The 18,770-nt window shown below is 38.7% G+C and overlaps 2 protein-coding genes and 1 non-coding gene across 3 annotated transcripts; all 3 read right to left on the minus strand.

Moving 5' to 3' along the window:
* Positions 1-210: 210 nt before the first annotated feature.
* LOC126682333 (SKP1-like protein 1B) lies at positions 211-1,371 on the minus strand. The gene is made up of 2 exons (XM_050377979.2): positions 681-1,371; positions 211-580 (listed from the first exon to the last, which is right to left on the minus strand). Exons 1-2 carry the CDS (start codon positions 957-959, stop codon positions 401-403), a joined length of 459 nt encoding a protein of 152 aa, XP_050233936.1. The 5' UTR covers positions 960-1,371; the 3' UTR covers positions 211-400.
* A 482-nt stretch (positions 1,372-1,853) lies between these two features.
* On the minus strand, positions 1,854-2,944 carry LOC126682332 (cytosolic sulfotransferase 15-like). The gene has a single exon (XM_050377977.2). The coding sequence runs from the start codon at positions 2,904-2,906 to the stop codon at positions 1,962-1,964; it is 945 nt and encodes a 314-aa protein (XP_050233934.1). The 5' UTR covers positions 2,907-2,944; the 3' UTR covers positions 1,854-1,961.
* A 5,254-nt stretch (positions 2,945-8,198) lies between these two features.
* LOC126685216 (small nucleolar RNA R71) lies at positions 8,199-8,305 on the minus strand. Its single transcript, XR_007643327.1, has one exon. It is a non-coding gene; the product is annotated as a small nucleolar RNA R71 (small nucleolar RNA).
* Between the last annotated feature and the right edge of the window lie 10,465 nt (positions 8,306-18,770).

Below are 18,770 nucleotides of genomic sequence, written 5' to 3' on the forward strand. Positions count from 1 at the left end.
TTGAAAGGATGTCTTGTTTCTAGATTTAATGAACAATTTCTTTGTTGGTACTATATTCTCATTTAAGTCAATGGGTTCAGAACTAACTCAGCTAAGCCAAATTGGACTCAAACACAAATCATAGGTGCATTCAGTTTCCCATTACTCATAGCAACAAATGTGCACAAAGATAATGCCACAATGCACAAAACATATGCAGAACAAACATTCAGAAAAGGCTACTAAAATCTTGAAATTTCATATAACAATCCTCACTGAAATAAAATTGTTTTAAATGACCGAAATCGGTTGTAATAATCCTATGAACTTAAACAAATCGAACATAAAATCCTATATATTCTATTCTTCGAAGAAACCTAATGATATGCACACTTGAAAGAGCATCAGCAGCAGCAAAGTATCACTCAAAGTCAAAAGCCCACTGGTTCTCCCGACGAATCTCCGCTTCTTCCTCTTTGGTAAAATCATTGACGATGTTGAATGTCTTGCGAATCTCCTCCGGTGTTTTCCCCTTTATCATATCAGCCACTGTTTGACAGGTCAGTTCCAGCAAACCCTTCATGTTCAGATAGTTAGCAGCCTGCATGCACACAAACAAACAACGTAAGAATAAATAACATGAATAATCAAGAGAATATTATAAACCCTAGCTAATAATAAAATCAGACAAGAAAACGAACCATAATGAGATCAAAGAGAACATTTTGGTCAACTTTGATAAAATCAGAATCCCAACGTTTAATATCTTCATTAGCATCAGCAGTCCCGTTATGTTTCTCGGCATACTCGATAACCAGAGACAGTATCTTTCCGGTGACGTTAGGAACAGGGATAACGTCGCCGGCGCAGCCATCTTCGATCATTAATTTGATCGTTTCAGACACTGAAGCCACCGTTTGTTCCACCTCGAATGTCTCCCCATCAGATGCTTTCAATGTTACTTTCGTGATCGTCGACATTTTTTTTGCAATTTCTGTGTTAACAAACCGAGAAATAGAGAGAACTAGAAAAACCCTAACCCTGGAGATTGATTGAAAAGAGAAACAAGAAGCTTATAATTAATTTAGAGTAATTGGCTTGTGTGTTGAGTGTGAATTTATTGAAGTATGAGCAAATATATTTATAGATGATTTTTTCAGCTGAAACCCAAGGCCTCTTAATTCCCATTTGGTTTAGGAGAATTTGTTTCAATTATTTATTAGTCACGGAACTTTTCCTTTTTCCAATTGGACTATGATAGGTTAAAAAAAACGATTGAAGTGAAAATATATAATTTTCTACAGGGCAATATTTTCTTTTTAATGGAAAGGTTTTAATCTAGAAATTTATACACACAATAGAAAATTGATTTAAGTCATTCTATTGGGTGCAATCAAAAAGTAACTATTTGTTTACTTTTTCTTGCTAATTTAAATCAATTAGGTCAATACCCGCAGCGTTGTGCGGGTAAAATTAAACAGTTTTGCAGTTTTTACTAATAAATTTTTTAAATATAACTTTTTGACTTTTTCTAGTCTTATATATATAGTTTAATTAGTTCATATAATATGTACTTCAAAATTAAATATTATTAAATTAAGTTTAAAATATGATACTAGTACAAACCAACATTATTTAGTGCTTTCGTCCATTTTTGGTATTAGTCAATGATACTATGTTAATCCTCTATTTTTGTTTGTCTCAACGTTTTTCTCTCTCACCTTTGTTTCGGTCAATAATTTTTGCATGTTTAAAAATTAATTTACCTCTAGGTCTTTTGATTTCGTTGACTAACACCAAAGATGTGCGGAAATACTAAATTGTTGACGGAAATTAAAATAAGAAATCAAATCGTTTGATTTTTCAAACAGAAAAAACTAAAGTGTGATTTATGATAAATATGAAGGACTTTGCAGTATAAAATTACATAAACATATGACATCGTTTAAGCATGGTGGAGATAAAGAGACATGCAGATTATATCAAGACAGCTTGAAAGACAAACCAGATCCACCCAATTTCTCTTGCATCAGATTTTCTAAACGTTGCTTCAATGGCGGACTTATATAATCAGCCCAATCACCTACATTACCTTTCCTAAAGAAAGCATTATGAGGATAAACCTCTAGATATGCACCACTCTTATTCACTTCAAGTTCCTTCAAATTGCTAAAACTACACAGCTTTGCTATTTCTTGAATCACCCCTCGTCTCTCTTCTTCTTCTGAAAAAGGATATCCAATGAACTCTCCTATTCTCTTCACCTCACCGACAATGTCTTCCTTCAAATCCTCGTACTTCAAAAACAACACCTTATTCGGCTTCTCCAAGCTTTCCTTCCAGTACCCTAACACATGCTCCCAAAACGGTCCGAATCCAACGACTCCGTTAAAATACTTTTCGAACGCCTCCTCTATTAACGTCTGAACCTCGCTGTCTGACTTGAACGCAGCGAGATGATGCGTAAGAGACACCACAGCGTCGAAAGGGTTACGACAAATGTAAACAACGGAAGCGCCAGAGCTTTTTATAGACTCTGGCAAAGCTGCGTAAGGCATGTGGGTGGCGAAAAGGCGAGGGGATCGAATGGTGGTGAGATCGGGAACGTCTTTTTTAGCAAAGAGATCGACTTCTAAAAAGGGTACGAGATGATGAGGGTTCGAAGAAAGCAACGGGGTCGTTGAGAAATCGTAACGAGTGCGATTAACGATGGAAAAAGTGAGAGCTTTTAACCAGGTTGTACCGCATTTCGGAACAGACGCGACTATAATATCTTGGTGTTGAGCTTGAAAGTGTTTTTGGAAGGAGATCACATGAGGAAGCAATTTGGTTGTGCACCAAAAGTTTTGGTAGAAACATAATTCGCTGCTTGACAACAGCCCTATTTCTTTGGGTAGAGAGGAGATTAGTTCTTCAGTATCACCCATTGTTGTGCATGCCTTGCTGCTCAATTGCTCTATTTAAGCCTGAAAAAATCGGTGGATAAGTCGCATATGGCGCCTAAAAATCTTCTAAATTTTTCCCAACCACTCTATGCACATGTCATGATTGGCATTATAAAAACATTTTCAATATAATTTTAAACATTTCTAAAGATGAATGCATTAAAAAATTAATAATAAGTTCTAGAACTAAACGACCAATTGAATTTTAAAATGATTGAAATAGGCAGAGTGGTTAAATGGAACTATCATAAACGAATCATTCAAAAGCATTAATTGAAAATTAAGAGAAGTCCTCGTTACGGATTTGCATATATATAGATAGATTAAGACTATCAAAGGCAATAACTAAACTGTTGGGAATTGAAGAATTGTAACAAAGTTAGATTTTTTTTGCTGTAATTCAAAAGCAAACACAAGTGCCAGTGCAACTAAAAACTGAACCGGTGGAATCACTGGTTTAAAATAATTAATCATTTTGATTTTTATAAATATATCTACAGCTTTAGAAAATTGTACATATATCCCAATTTACTAATTTTATGTGTATATATATATATACTCCCTCCGTCTCAAATTGATAGGCACTATTTTGAATTTTTTGTCCCAAATTATAGGCAGTAATTTATTTTTTGAATGCTTGAATTACATATATATCCTCATCAATTATAGTAATACATTACATTAAAAAGAGAGTAAAATCCACTAAGAAATAAAGTCTAACACTTTATTAAATAAAGGCAAGTGTGGGATGTTTTTATAGAATTACTCATTTTACATAGATTTACTAAAATTTTTAGTATTGTGTCTGTCCTAAAATGTCTATCAATTTGGGACGGAGGGAGTAATTTTTTCTAGTTTATTAAATTGTCCAATTTTTTTAGTTAATTTACACATTAATTTTTTAAATAGCAAAACTTATTTTTAAAAATTGTAAAATTTAATTTATAATTAAAAACATTAAAAAAGACCATATAAATGTTAAATTCTCCATATTTAAGTGATTGAAGAAGAAAAAACAAATTCAAAATTCAAAATGAACAAAAAAGGCAAATAGGTATTGTTTTTAGAATAAAAGGTTGATATAATTAAATTGAGGGTTAATGTTATAAAAATTTACAAACTTTACATGATTTCTCATTTTAATCACGTAGTTTAAATTTTCTCATTAATTTTCATGCATGAACTACCACTTTTTCTCAAATTCATGCACGGTGCTGAGGTGTCACGACTCTGTTGGTGTAATTTGCTGAGGTGGAGCTCATTTTAAAGTAATGAATGAGTGTCACCTCAGCACCGTGCATGAATTTGAGAAAAAGTGGTAGTTCGTGCATGAAAATGAGAAAATTAAAACTGCGTGATTAAAATGAGAAAACGTGTAAAGTTCGTGATTTTTTTGACATTAAACCTTATATTTATGGATAAAAATTAGATAGAATTCTAAAAACTATTATCAAATTGATATAGATTTATAAATTTTATACTTTTTAATAAATTTACAAAAAATTAAAAACAAATTGACTTTTTGATAATTAGACTTTGAACCTCATGTGGTCGGAGGTAAGCAGATTAAAGAAATATAACTTTCCGAAAAGTAGTAAAATGTCTTTACTTGATTCAAATTATTTTTTATTTTCCGGTAAGTTGAGAGTTTGACTTTTCCTTTAATTAGGGAAATGATCCCTAACAAAATTTATGTAAGTTTCACTTTATAAGGATTTTAAACTATTTTTCTAATTTATATTTATCAAACTACTTTAAATTCATATGAAAAATAATTTTATTTTATTCATGAGTTATATCTACTTTATTTTATAATTATTACTCATAACAAAAGAAAAATTAATTAATGTTGTATACCAAAAATATTAATATTTTTGGCGAGTTGACGTGTTTTTGTGTATGCAGCGTGCAAGGTTGGCAAGTCCAGTCAAGAGTCGATTCTTCATCTCTTCTATGGCTGTCCTATGGCGGAGAACTACTGGAATTTCGCTGGCTTATCTCTGGACAGAGCTGGTTTTGATAATGCCCAAAATTAGTACTGTAACGCTTGACTTAGGAATATGTCGAAGGAAGATCAGTTAGTGGTGGTTTTTATCTGTAACACAAACAGGTTAGTTTAGAAGCAAGTAGACGAATCAGCTAGTGCCATTATGGAGTCGGCAGGTTTTCAGCTATCGTAGTGGTCTGGTGCGAGGACCATGTCTTTGCAACTTCCTAGAGTCTGTAAGGATGACATGCATATTAGATGGAGGGCTCCCCCTCGAGGTTGGCTTAAAGCCAAATATTGATGCCTCTGTTTTCCCTGGTAGGTAGTGAATTGGGTGGGTATCGTTGTCCGACACTGTTTCAGTAGTGTGGTTTCAGTGCAGTTTGTTTGGGTCTTATTCTTCTTGTATGAATGAGATTATGGAGATAACACTACAAGAAAACAGGGCTTTAGCGACGGACCTATCCGTCGCTAAAGCCCTCTAATCCGTCGCAAACACAGTTTTGCGACGGATTTGCGACGGACGCTATCCGTCGCAACGTAATCGGTTTGCGGCCAATTACGTGTCTGTGGCTAAATTAGCGATGGGACATGTCCGTCGCAACTCTCATATATTCCGTCGCTAATTTGTCTCCAAACGATATGATTTGGAGACAAATTGGCGAAGGACTATATGGGAGTTGTCCGTCGCAACATGCCTCGGCCTTGGAGACAAAAGTTGAGGCATTTGCGATGGATGAGTGCGTCGCTGAATTGCGACGGACGTTATCCGTCGCGAACTCATTAGCTTTTGTCTCCATGGCTAATGCAATTTGCGACGGACACGTCCGTCGCAAATTCCATATAGTCCGTCGCAAATCCGTGTCAGAGAATACAAACCTATCACATTAAAAAAACACGTATTATTATAATAAAAAAAATCTAATAAAAATTCGGCAGTACTTCCCCTAAAAATGAGCATCACCCATTTTTCAGGGAAGTCCTGATAGGAGTATTTTTACTCCTATCTTTAGCGTCGTTTCCGCATGCTTTATTAACGTTTTATCACGGTTTTATGGTATTTCGTATGCCTTATTACGTGTTTTAGTATTTCAGGTACTTAGGAGCATTGCGGAAGCATTTTGGTGCAAAAGTTGGAAAAGACGACAAAATCGATGCGGAAGCTCATTTGCAAATCTGAAAAGCTGACCCCGGGGCACTAATTGACCAATTTGGACTAGCTAGAAGCCTCAAATGAACTCGTGATCTTCATGAAAGTTAAAGTAGACGTCCTGAGCTTTCCAACGGTTCAAGAATCGACTTAATCGGACAGTTCTACACCAAGTTACGAAGGTTTGAAGATCGAGATTTGGAGCAGAAAATGGCAGCTCGAATTGGGCTTCTCATTTAGCCCAAGGAGCTCTATTCAAGCTTGGGCTTGCTGGAATGGGGAAATCTTAAGTCAAGATGCATTAAGGCTTTATTAATTTGTTATTTTGGGCCCAACACATGTGTAATTGAATGTTTGTCTTTTTCCTTCTTTTGTAAGTACTATATATATGGGGCCTTATCTCTATTTTAGATATAGAAGATTTTGCTAGACTTTATTCTATTTTGTACTTTTGAATCTTCTCCTAATTTTAGAAATCCCCAAGTGTAGTCCTTACCTTCTTCAATAGAATTTCCAGATTTTCATATTTTCCTCCATTGTTGAATACTTAAGCTTTTTCTATTGAAGATTTATTCTCATTTTATTATTGAAGTATTATCTTATTGAATGTTATTGGCTTGGGTTTCTACAAAGGTAACTAGATCTATCTCTCAATGATTTATTATTCTATTTGCTTGATGTTTGTTGTTTTAGCCATGGTTGGCTAAACCCCTTTGTTTGGGGGTTGAAATGAAGTTTAGAAATGTATGATTTGGGTTAGGGTTTGGGCTTTTTGTTGTTGTTCTAATTGATTTCCCTAATGCTTGTTTTAGTTTAGCTACCTAAAACATGATTCTAGGTTGGTTAACACTTTGAGAGAAGGTTAATTAATTGGATAGATCAATTAGGATCCTAATTAATGACACCATGAGAGTGGGTTAGAAATTAGGAAACCTTAGAGTGGATTGTTAATTGCCAATTGGCTTGTTAATCGTGTTAGTGCCACGAGAGTGGATTAGGCTTGGTTAGTTGGCTTGTTTGTGATTTTATAACTCCTTGAGGCTCGAGAGAGCGGGAGTTATGCTTTAGGAACGCTCGGTTCACTTGTTGAAGCCCTAGACCCGAACCATTGATTGCATGACCTAAGCGTAGTTTCGACCTCCAAACCCCTTTATTAATTGAGTTATCCGTAATAGTTTGAGCGCTTTAGTCTTCTAGAATTGTTGTTTAATTGTTAATTGAAAGTTTTATTTTAGTTAAATGCTATTGTTAAAATTGATACTTGAATTCAAATTCCAATTGTCTATTGTGCTAAACGAATTGAATCGCAACTAAGTTCATTCTCATTGATAATCACTCTTGAATTCACTCCTTGTGGGATCGATAACTCGGACTTAGGTCCACTCTATTACAAGTTGGGTTTATTCTCAACAAGTTTTTGGCGCCGTTGCCGGGGAGTGACGAGTGTTTATTGATTGATTGAAATTAGTTATTGTTCGGTCGAGTTAGCTTTATTTTCTGTTTTTTATCACTTTTGTTGTTTTTGCTTCTTTCCGGATTTACGCGTGGTTTGCTTGTTTTTGTTTGTGTAGGAGATCAACTATAGTGTATGCACAATACACGAAGGGCCAATCTTCCACTAGAACCGTTTCAAGACAACCTCGGGAGATTTGAAAGAAGTGTGAGAAGGGAAAATCGTATACCCGTTATCATGGAACGTGGGAATGATAACTATGAGGAAGAGCAACAAGGGGACAATCACCCTCAAGTTCAAGGCCATCAAGCACAAAGACAAACTTTGGGGGATTTCTTCCTCCCGGATGTGGATAATGCTACCTATGGGTGTTTTGCAAGGCCGGTCACCGCGGCCACTTTTGAGATCAAGCCTAGCACGATTCAACTCCTAGAGAATCGGTGCCAATTCTTTGGGTTACCAAGTGAGGATCCGAATGAACACATAGCCAAGTTCTTGGGAGTGTTGGACACATTCAAGCTCCATAATGTCACCTCCGATCAAATCAAGCTTCGAATGTTTCCGTTCTCACTAAGAGACAAGGCTAGCTTGTGGCTTCGATCACTTCCTAATGCATCTATCCACAATTGGCGGGATCTTGCTCAAGCTTTCCTTCACAAGTACTTTCCGATGGGGAGAACCGCGAAGTTGACAAAGGACATCATTGATTATTACCAATATGAGGGGGAATCTCTCTATGAAACTTGGGAGAGGTTCAAGGATCTCCAAAGGCACGTACCTCATCATCGGCTTGTAAGGGAACATGTGCTTCAAATATTCTATAATGGTTTGGGTGAGATCACAAGGTCTACTATTGATTCGGCCGCGGGAGGTTCTTTGATGCAAAAGACACTTGATGAGGCTAATGAGTTGATTGAAAAATTAGCTATGGTGAGTAGCACTTGGTCCTCGGAAAGGAGAAGACCACCGGCTCAAAAGGCATTAATGACACTTGACCAATCCAAGGAGTTTGAAGCGATGAAAGCCATGAATGCCTCTTTACAAAGTCAAGTTGATGCCTTGAAGAAGCAAGTGGGTCCACGGAATGCTCCGGTTGCATATGTTCAAGTAGGTTGTGAGCATTGTGGAGATTTCAATCATGGAAGTAATGAGTGCTATGCCACGGGTCAAACTTGGAGCGAACAAGTGAATTATGTGGGAGGTCAACGTCAAGGGAATGATCCTTACTCGAACACCTATAATCCGGGGTGGAGAAACCATCCTAACTTCGGATGGAGGAATCAAGATGGCCAAGGCAATGTGCAAGCAAATCAACAAGCGGGTCCTAGTTTCCAAGGAGGAAATAGGCCCCAACAACAAGGTCCTTATCAAGGCCCTTATCCTAACCATCAAGGGCAAGGAAACAACTATGGTGGTAGACCTCAACACCCTCCGGGATTCCAACAACAAAAGAATACGGATGAGGGAAATGTGCTTTCCAAGGTGCTAGAGAAGCTAGAGAAAATGGAGCAAAGGGAGAAGAATCAAGCTTCTACCATTCATCATTTGGAAACTCAAATTTCTCAAATGGCGATTTCGCTTCAAGGTAGACAACAAGGGGGATTGCCGTCTACTACGGAGAACAATCCTAGAGAGCATGTTAAGGCGGTAGAGCTCCGAAGCGGGAGAAACCTTGAGAAAGCCAATGGGAAGAAGCATGTTGTTGAGGAGGATGAGCCTCAAGTGGTTGTTGATGTAGCAAGCTCAAGCCAAGAACTACCAAAGGAATGTGAGGAAGTGTTTATCGAGGTTGAAGAGCCCTATGTGAGGCCACCACCGCCGCCACCGTTTGTGCCACCGGTTCCATTCCCAAGCCGGTTAAGGAAAGCTCAAGGGAACGAAAAATTTCACAAGTTCCTTGAGATTTTCAAGAAATTGCAAATCAATCTAAGCTTGGAGGATGCACTTCGGGAGATGCCCCAATATGCAAAGTTCTTGAAAGACATAATTATGAACAAGCGTAGTTGGGAGCAAGATGGGACAATACCGCTCACGGAGCATTGTAGTTCCATAATCCAAAGCAACCTACCGATAAAGCTTAAGGATCCAGGGAGTTTTTCTATACCTTGCACTATAGGAAATATGAATGCTATAAATTGCTTGTGCGATCTTGGGGCAAGTATTAACTTGATGCCATTGTTTCTTTTTAGGTCTTTGTTTGGTGATCAACCGGTAAAGCGCACCTCGATGGTATTGCAACTTGCCGATCACTCTCTCAAAAAGCCATATGGGATAGTGGAAGACGTGCTCGTTAAAGTGGATAAATTCATCTTTCCGGTGGATTTTGTGATCCTAGACTATGCGGTAGATAAAGAATGTCCTATGATTCTTGGTCGCCCTTTTATGAACACCGGGCGTGCTCTCATTGATGTTCATGCCGGCAAGCTCACCTTGAGAATTGATGAGGAAAGGGTGGAATTTGATATGAAGAGAGTGATGCGGAATGCCATCGAGGAGGAGGATTGCATGAGAATTGATGTGATTGATGAGATTGTGGAAGAGCAACTCCGGGAGAATGTGCAATTGTTGAATGAAGCAAAGAGGGTAGAAATTTGTCCTCAACAAATCTCTCAAGTTTCGTTTCATTCCGAGTCGGGGGATGATGAGTATACTAGAGAGGATGAACCGAAGCCGGAAAGTTTAGATAAGAGCAATGGTGTGACTCCACCATCTTCGGAGTTGCCCCCGAAAGTTGAAATGAAGCCGCTTCCGCCACACCTTCGGTATACTTTTGTTGGGGAGAACGAAACCTTGCCGATAATCATCTCGAACAAGCTCTCTAAGGATCAAGAAAGGAAGGTTGTGCAAGTGGTGAAAGAGCACATATTAGCAATGGGTTGGCAAATCTCAGACATTCGAGGAATAAGTCCTCAAATTGTGATGCATAAGATTAATCTCGAAGATGAGTCAAAGAAGTCGGCTCAAAGGCAACGAAGATTGAATCCGAATATGAAGGAGGTAGTGCACAAAGAGATCGTCAAGCTCCTCGACGCCGGAATAATCTACCCGATTTCGGATAGTGAGTGGGTTAGTCCCATTCAATGTGTTCCTAAAAAGGGCGGTATGACGATGGTGGAGAGTGAAAAAGGAGAGCAAATCTCCACGAGGACGGTAACCGGTTGGCGTGTATGCATCGATTATCGGAAGCTCAATGAGGTAACCCGAAAAGATCACTTTCCGCTACCATTTATCGATCAAATGTTAGAAAGGGTAGCGGGACACAAGTTTTATTGTTTCCTTGATGGGTACTCGGGTTACAATCAAATCTTAATCCTCCCGGAAGATCAAGAGAAGACGACCTTCACATGCCCCTACGGTACCTTTGCATACCGGCGAATGCCCTTCGGACTATGCAACGCACCCGCCACATTTCAAAGGTGTATGACCTCAATCTTCAACGATATGATTGAAGATATTATGGAGGTGTTCATGGATGACTTCTCCGTGTTTGGCGATTCGTTCGATGGTTGTTTAGCGAATCTAAGGCGGGTTTTAGCACGATGTGTGGAGACAAATTTAGTGCTAAATTGGGAAAAGTGCCACTTCATGGTGGATGAAGGCATTGTACTCGGGCATAGGATATCGGAGGCGGGAATTGAAGTGGATAGGGCAAAAACGGCGGTTATTGAAAAATTAGTCGCTCCAACTACGGTCAAAGGAGTTCGGGCATTTTTGGGCCACGCGGGTTTTTACCGGCGCTTCATTAAAGATTTTTCGTCGATTGCTCGACCTTTGACAAGTTTGCTAGTAAAAGATGCGTCGTTTGACTTCACAAGGGATTGTCAAGATGCTTTTGAGAAGCTAAAGTCGGCACTTGTGACCGCTCCCATTATTTCATCTCCGGATTGGAGTTTGCCTTTTGAGCTAATGTGTGATGCTAGTGACCAAGCATTGGGTTGCGTGTTGGGGCAAAGAAAGGACAAGCGGGTGCATGTGATCTATTACGCTAGTAGAACTATGGCGGGAGCACAACTCAACTATACCACTACCGAAAAGGAGATGTTGGCGGTTGTCTTTGCTCTCGATAAGTTTAGACAATACTTGCTTGGGTCGAAATGCATCATATACACCGATCATGCCGCTTTACGGTATTTATTCACTAAGCAAGATGCAAAGCCTAGGCTTATTCGGTGGATTCTTCTCATGCAAGAGTTCGATGTAGAAATCCGAGATAAGAAGGGTACGGAGAATGTGGTGGCGGATCACCTTTCGAGATTTGAGAATCCGGAACCAATTCCTATTGGTGAGGAGATTAATGAGCGGTTTCCGGACGAAACGCTTATGATGATTCGGGAGGTGGAGACACCATGGTATGCCGATTTTGCAAATTACCTCTCATCGGGAGTCATGCCTCCGGACTCGACATCCCACAAAAGGAAGAAGTTCTTATCCGATGTTAAAAGGTACTTGTGGGACGAACCTTTCTTGTTTAAAATATGTGGTGATGGAATGTTGAGACGATGTGTGTCCTTGGGAGAAATGATGCCCATTTTGAGTTCATGTCATGAGACCGGACATTATGGTTCGGCTAGAACCGCCGCTAGAGTGCTTGAGAGCGGGTTCTTTTGGCCAACTTTGTTTCGTGATGCCAAAGAGTTTGTTGACCATTGTGATCGGTGCCAACGTGTAGGCAACATCTCGAAAAGAGATGAGATGCCTTTGACTTCGGTTCAAGAAGTGGAAATATTTGATGTATGGGGTATAGATTTCATGGGGCCTTTCCCGGTTTCATTCAAAAACCAATACATTTTGGTATGCGTGGATTATGTTTCGAAATGGGTAGAAGCGGAGGCTTTGCCCACTAATGATGCTAAAGTGGTGTTGAGTTTTCTTAAGCGACTAGTGAATCGGTTTGGGACTCCTAGAGTGGTTATTAGTGATGGTGGTTCGCATTTTTGCAATCGGCAATTTCAAGCTCTTATGAGGAAGTATAATGTGCATCACCGGGTCGCCACACCTTATCACCCCCAAACGAGTGGCCAAGTTGAGGTTTCGAACCGTGAATTGAAAAGAATTCTCGAGAAGACGGTGAATGGATCCCGGAAAGATTGGTCTTTGAGATTGGATGATGCATTGTGGGCGTATAGGACGGCCTACAAAACCCCACTCGGTATGTCACCATTCCGTATTGTTTATGGGAAGGCGTGTCATCTTCCTCTAGAGCTTGAGCATAGAGCGTATTGGGCTATTAAGAAGTTGAACTTTGACTTCAAGAAGGCGGGGGAAAAGAGATTGCTTCAATTGAATGAGTTAGATGAATTCCGATTCATGGCATATGAGAATGCCAAGCTCTATAAAGAGAAAACGAAGCAATGGCATGATGCTCACATCTCCCCAAAGGTCTTAGAGGTTGGTTCGTTTGTACTTCTTTACAATTCACGCTTGCGGTTGTTTCCCGGAAAATTGAAATCTCGTTGGAGTGGCCCATTCAAAATCCGGAATGTGGCGAATCACGGTGCGGTGGAATTGGAGAATTCCAAGGGTGAAACTTTCAAGGTTAATGGCCACCGGTGCAAACCATATCTTGGACCCTTGACGAATCGGGTGGAAGATGAAATATCTTTCACAAATCCTACATGAGTCCACCGTGAGACGGTCGAGCTTTCGACTCTAAACAAGCGCACTTGGGAGGCATTCCCAAGAGGTTCGATTTAATGTTTTTGTTGTTGTTTTACCTTCTTTAGATTGTTTAGATATTGTTTTTTTTGTTAGTTTTATGTCTTTTTGTTCAAGATAACGCCGGCGTGTTTGATTTTTGGTGTGTAGGTTGGACGGAAAGGCTTGTATCGAAGTCTCCCTCGTTAAATGGGAGCTCGATTCAAGCATGGTCTGGAAAAGACCATGCTCGAATCGAGCATGGCTTACCAAAGTCCATGCTCGAATCGAGCATGGCAATCTGGGTTACCAGATTGCCATGCTCGATTCGAGCATGGCATGGAAAAGGCCATGCTCGAATCGAGCATGGCAATCTGGGTAACCAGATTGCCATGCTCGATTCGAGCATGGCTAACCAAAGTCCATGCTCGAATCGAGCATGGCAATCTGGGTTACCAGATTGCCATGCTCGATTCGAGCATGGCATGGAGAAGGGGGAGCTCGATTCGAGCTCCCCCCTTTAATGAAGAGGGGGCAAATTTTTTTTAAAATTCCATTGCTCCTATTGGTTGAAATTTTGGAATGTTCCTATTGGTTGGTGTTGAGGGGTGTTGGATTGATGAGGTGTTTTAATCTTGGCCTTCAAATTAGAAAAGAATTTCACAAAGATTCATGACATGGCAAGATCTCCACCCCTTTTCTCCTATTTTTCAAATCTTACCCCAAAAAGAACTCCAACACTTCATCTTCTCCAAATTCTTTTCCCCATTTATCAAAAACTCCATAGCCAAGACCTCCATTCTCTTTCTTCTAGCAAAATTCTCCAAGCTCTATCTCCACTATTTTTAAGCCAAACTCAAAACTAAATACACTTTCAAGCACCCTTTTCCTTCCTCTACAATGTCTCGGAATACAAGAGCAAGCCGAGCCTCAAAGAAAAAATCCATACTTCCTAATGAGCAAGAATTTCAAGAGGAGCTACCACCACAACCTATCCGTTCTTCAAGAAAGACAACCAATTTCGGGGCTCTTTCACGGAAATACAAGGCACCCTTCGAAATCCGCTCGGATAGTGAGGGTGAACGCTACGAGAAGCTTAAGAAATGGGGTATCACCGATGCTTATGCCATATGTTGGGAAACCATGAAGAAGTTGAAAGTTGATGACGCGCTAGAAGAAAGTCTTCACTTCCTCTACCTTGATAAAGTAACTAAGATACCACATGATCAATGTGAGGAACTCACATTTGAATTCTTCACCACTCTTGCGTCATCCGACAACACTTCTATTACATTTCGGTTAGATGGCAAAGAGCGGGCATACTCCATGGAAAGTTTGATCCAAGGCCTTGAATTGAATGAGTTCGGATTTAAAGAGTTGCCGGGTTTAGACGATATGGAGGCAAACGTGATTTGGAATAAAGCATCGGGGAAGCCGAGTTACAACTCACACATCGCCAAATTGAAAGAGGTTCGGGATTTTGTCACCATAATCTTGCTTAAGTGGTATGGTCACACTTTCCATGGTCGCCATGAGCATAACAAAGTATCAAAGTCGGATTTGTTCCTTTTGCGAGCTTTAGACCATCCAACGGAAAAAGAATTGCAATTAAGTATGGGGTATCGTTTGATGGCATTGCTCCGGGAGATTCCAAAAAGTCCAAAGAAGCTAGGATTCGGATGGTTAGTGTTGTTCTTGGCAAGACAAGACCCGAATTTTGATGAAAGCAAATATCGGATTCAATCACCACGAATGATTGATATGGATCATTTGGGTATAGGAGGATATGTGAGGAAAGAGAAAATAGTGGGGAAATACTTACACGATAATTGGGTGGAAACACATCCCGGCATGCCAATTCCGCGTGGTTTGCGCGCATCACCAAGACAAGAAGTAGAGCCGGTGCGACGGAAAGACAAATATGCGGCCGGAACAAGCGCCGAAGGAGGAGCAATACCGGAGGGCGTGCAATGGGAGCCTCCCGCTCCTAATGTGGATACAAGGAATGACTTTGAAGCCGCCCAACTCCGATTCATGGAGGATCAACGCAAGATGTGGGCACGTATGGAATATCGCCAAAAGAGGCTTCATGATCGACAAAGGCGTCACGAAGAGAAATTACGTGACTATTTCAATGCCCAAGGAGGGCCGGCCTATCCATCTCCAACTCCATCGCCCGAACCACCGGAATTCGACTAAAACGAGATTTGCATTTCTCTAACTCAACTCATACAATTTTGCTTTATATTTCTTACTTAGGGACTAAGTTCGAAATAGTGTGAGGAGGGTTAGTCAATTGTATGTCGTTAGTTGAAATTTATCTTGTTTTATGCTTTAGTGTGTTTTATTTTACTTTGTTGTTTTAGTTTGTGTTAGTAGTCTAGTTATTGAGTCACCTCCACTAAATCTTTGCTCTAAGCATGATATTGAATGCTTTGTATGTTGTGATTGTGGCGGAATTTGGAAATTTATCAACTTATGACATCTCCCGATCTTTAATGGCATGAATGTATTTTTGTCTAATTTGAGCAACTTCCAAGGATGATTGATTGATGAAAATACTTTTATGTGACAAAATTTTGATGGAAATTGGGTGAAAATGTTCTTTGGTGAAAACAATTGTGAGCATGATAGTTGTTTTGGGATATGGATGCATGATGTGCAAATTTTTGAAAATTTTGGGTCATTTGTGAATAAAATTGGGCATGATTGGCATGAGAACTTAGGAATTAAATTAGTGCATAACACCACATTCTTTTCTAAAATGTTGAGCCTTGATTATAATTCTTGTGTGTTGTGTAGCTATATTCCTAGAACTTGCTTAGTGTCCATTTAAGACTATATAGTTGAGTGTCAATTGCTAAATGATTATGGCATTAGGATCACCATTTTGTTTAAAACCACTTAAAAAGCCTACCCTTACCACTAGGTCACCCCTTTGAGCCTTAAGCCATTTCTTTCAAATTGCAACACATGTTAACACACCATCCCTTCAACAAATTACCCTTTAAAAATACCCCAAAAATTGACTTGAATGACTTTTAACTATTAAGAAGTTTGTCTAACTTGAAGAATATGAAAGGCATGAGCAAAGAAGTAATTATGTGCCTAAAGAAAAGAAAGAAAAACAAAAGAAAGAAAGAATAAAGAAAGATCAAGAAAAATAAATATTTAAAAAAAAAAAAAAAAAAAAAAAGAAAGAGAGTAGAAGAAAAGTTGAATAAAAGGCATGAAAATCAAATTAAAGTTCAAATGTGCAAGAAAATTCCAAGTTAGACAAATAATTGTGAATAAATATCTAGTTGTCAAGTCAAAATTTTTGTAGCCAAAATTATCCTCTTTACCTACCCCCTAACCCCTAGCCAAGTTACAACCCATTCAAAAGACCATATGATAGCAATTGATTACCGAACTAAGTAGGGGAGAATCGGACTAAAAGCAAGCCTATGGTGAATTAGCATTTTTCTTGAGCTTAATTGTGTGCACCCCCAAACACTTGTGTGTTAGAGTGAATCTTGTGAGAATTAATATGCTTTTAAATTGATGCCTATGTTTGCTATGCCTTGATTGCCTTCTTATCACTTGACCAAGTAATGCATGTCCCTTAGATGACCTTAATGACTTGAATTGTTCAACAAAAACCTTAAGCCAATGCAAGTGTAGTCTAATTGTCATCTCATTTTGTCATTAAAAGTGCATTCATCTTTTGTGTGCATCATTAGCGGTTGTTGATTTTAGGCGAGATCATTTGAGCCATTGTTGAATAGGAGTTCATTTGTTGATGCTTGTTCAAGATCGCCATGGTTAGTTTCCGTTTAATTTGCCTAAGTTCATTTCTTGCTTGGGGACAAGCAAAGCTTTAGTGTGAGGAGGTTTGATAGGAGTATTTTTACTCCTATCTTTAGCGTCGTTTCCGCATGCTTTATTAACGTTTTATCACGGTTTTATGGTATTTCGTATGCCTTATTACGTGTTTTAGTATTTCAGGTACTTAGGAGCATTGCGGAAGCATTTTGGTGCAAAAGTTGGAAAAGACGACAAAATCGATGCGGAAGCTCATTTGCAAATCTGAAAAGCTGACCCCGGGGCACTAATTGACCAATTTGGACTAGCTAGAAGCCTCAAATGAACTCGTGATCTTCATGAAAGTTAAAGTAGACGTCCTGAGCTTTCCAACGGTTCAAGAATCGACTTAATCGGACAGTTCTACACCAAGTTACGAAGGTTTGAAGATCGAGATTTGGAGCAGAAAATGGCAGCTCGAATTGGGCTTCTCATTTAGCCCAAGGAGCTCTATTCAAGCTTGGGCTTGCTGGAATGGGGAAATCTTAAGTCAAGATGCATTAAGGCTTTATTAATTTGTTATTTTGGGCCCAACACATGTGTAATTGAATGTTTGTCTTTTTCCTTCTTTTGTAAGTACTATATATATGGGGCCTTATCTCTATTTTAGATATAGAAGATTTTGCTAGACTTTATTCTATTTTGTACTTTTGAATCTTCTCCTAATTTTAGAAATCCCCAAGTGTAGTCCTTACCTTCTTCAATAGAATTTCCAGATTTTCATATTTTCCTCCATTGTTGAATACTTAAGCTTTTTCTATTGAAGATTTATTCTCATTTTATTATTGAAGTATTATCTTATTGAATGTTATTGGCTTGGGTTTCTACAAAGGTAACTAGATCTATCTCTCAATGATTTATTATTCTATTTGCTTGATGTTTGTTGTTTTAGCCATGGTTGGCTAAACCCCTTTGTTTGGGGGTTGAAATGAAGTTTAGAAATGTATGATTTGGGTTAGGGTTTGGGCTTTTTGTTGTTGTTCTAATTGATTTCCCTAATGCTTGTTTTAGTTTAGCTACCTAAAACATGATTCTAGGTTGGTTAACACTTTGAGAGAAGGTTAATTAATTGGATAGATCAATTAGGATCCTAATTAATGACACCATGAGAGTGGGTTAGAAATTAGGAAACCTTAGAGTGGATTGTTAATTGCCAATTGGCTTGTTAATCGTGTTAGTGCCACGAGAGTGGATTAGGCTTGGTTAGTTGGCTTGTTTGTGATTTTATAACTCCTTGAGGCTCGAGAGAGCGGGAGTTATGCTTTAGGAACGCTCGGTTCACTTGTTGAAGCCCTAGACCCGAACCATTGATTGCATGACCTAAGCGTAGTTTCGACCTCCAAACCCCTTTATTAATTGAGTTATCCGTAATAGTTTGAGCGCTTTAGTCTTCTAGAATTGTTGTTTAATTGTTAATTGAAAGTTTTATTTTAGTTAAATGCTATTGTTAAAATTGATACTTGAATTCAAATTCCAATTGTCTATTGTGCTAAACGAATTGAATCGCAACTAAGTTCATTCTCATTGATAATCACTCTTGAATTCACTCCTTGTGGGATCGATAACTCGGACTTAGGTCCACTCTATTACAAGTTGGGTTTATTCTCAACAAGTCCTGCAAAAAAAATTCATAGCACAATCCAACAATGCAATCCAATTACATCAAAAATTATATTTATAACGTTAATTACACTAATTAGCCTAATTTAATCAACTAATTAACAAATAAACAATAATTATAAACAAATGATTATTATAAGTTATACATTTACTAATTCA

The sequence above is a fragment of the Mercurialis annua genome, linkage group LG5 (assembly GCF_937616625.2).
Source record: "Mercurialis annua linkage group LG5, ddMerAnnu1.2, whole genome shotgun sequence".
NCBI lineage: Eukaryota > Viridiplantae > Streptophyta > Magnoliopsida > Malpighiales > Euphorbiaceae > Mercurialis > Mercurialis annua.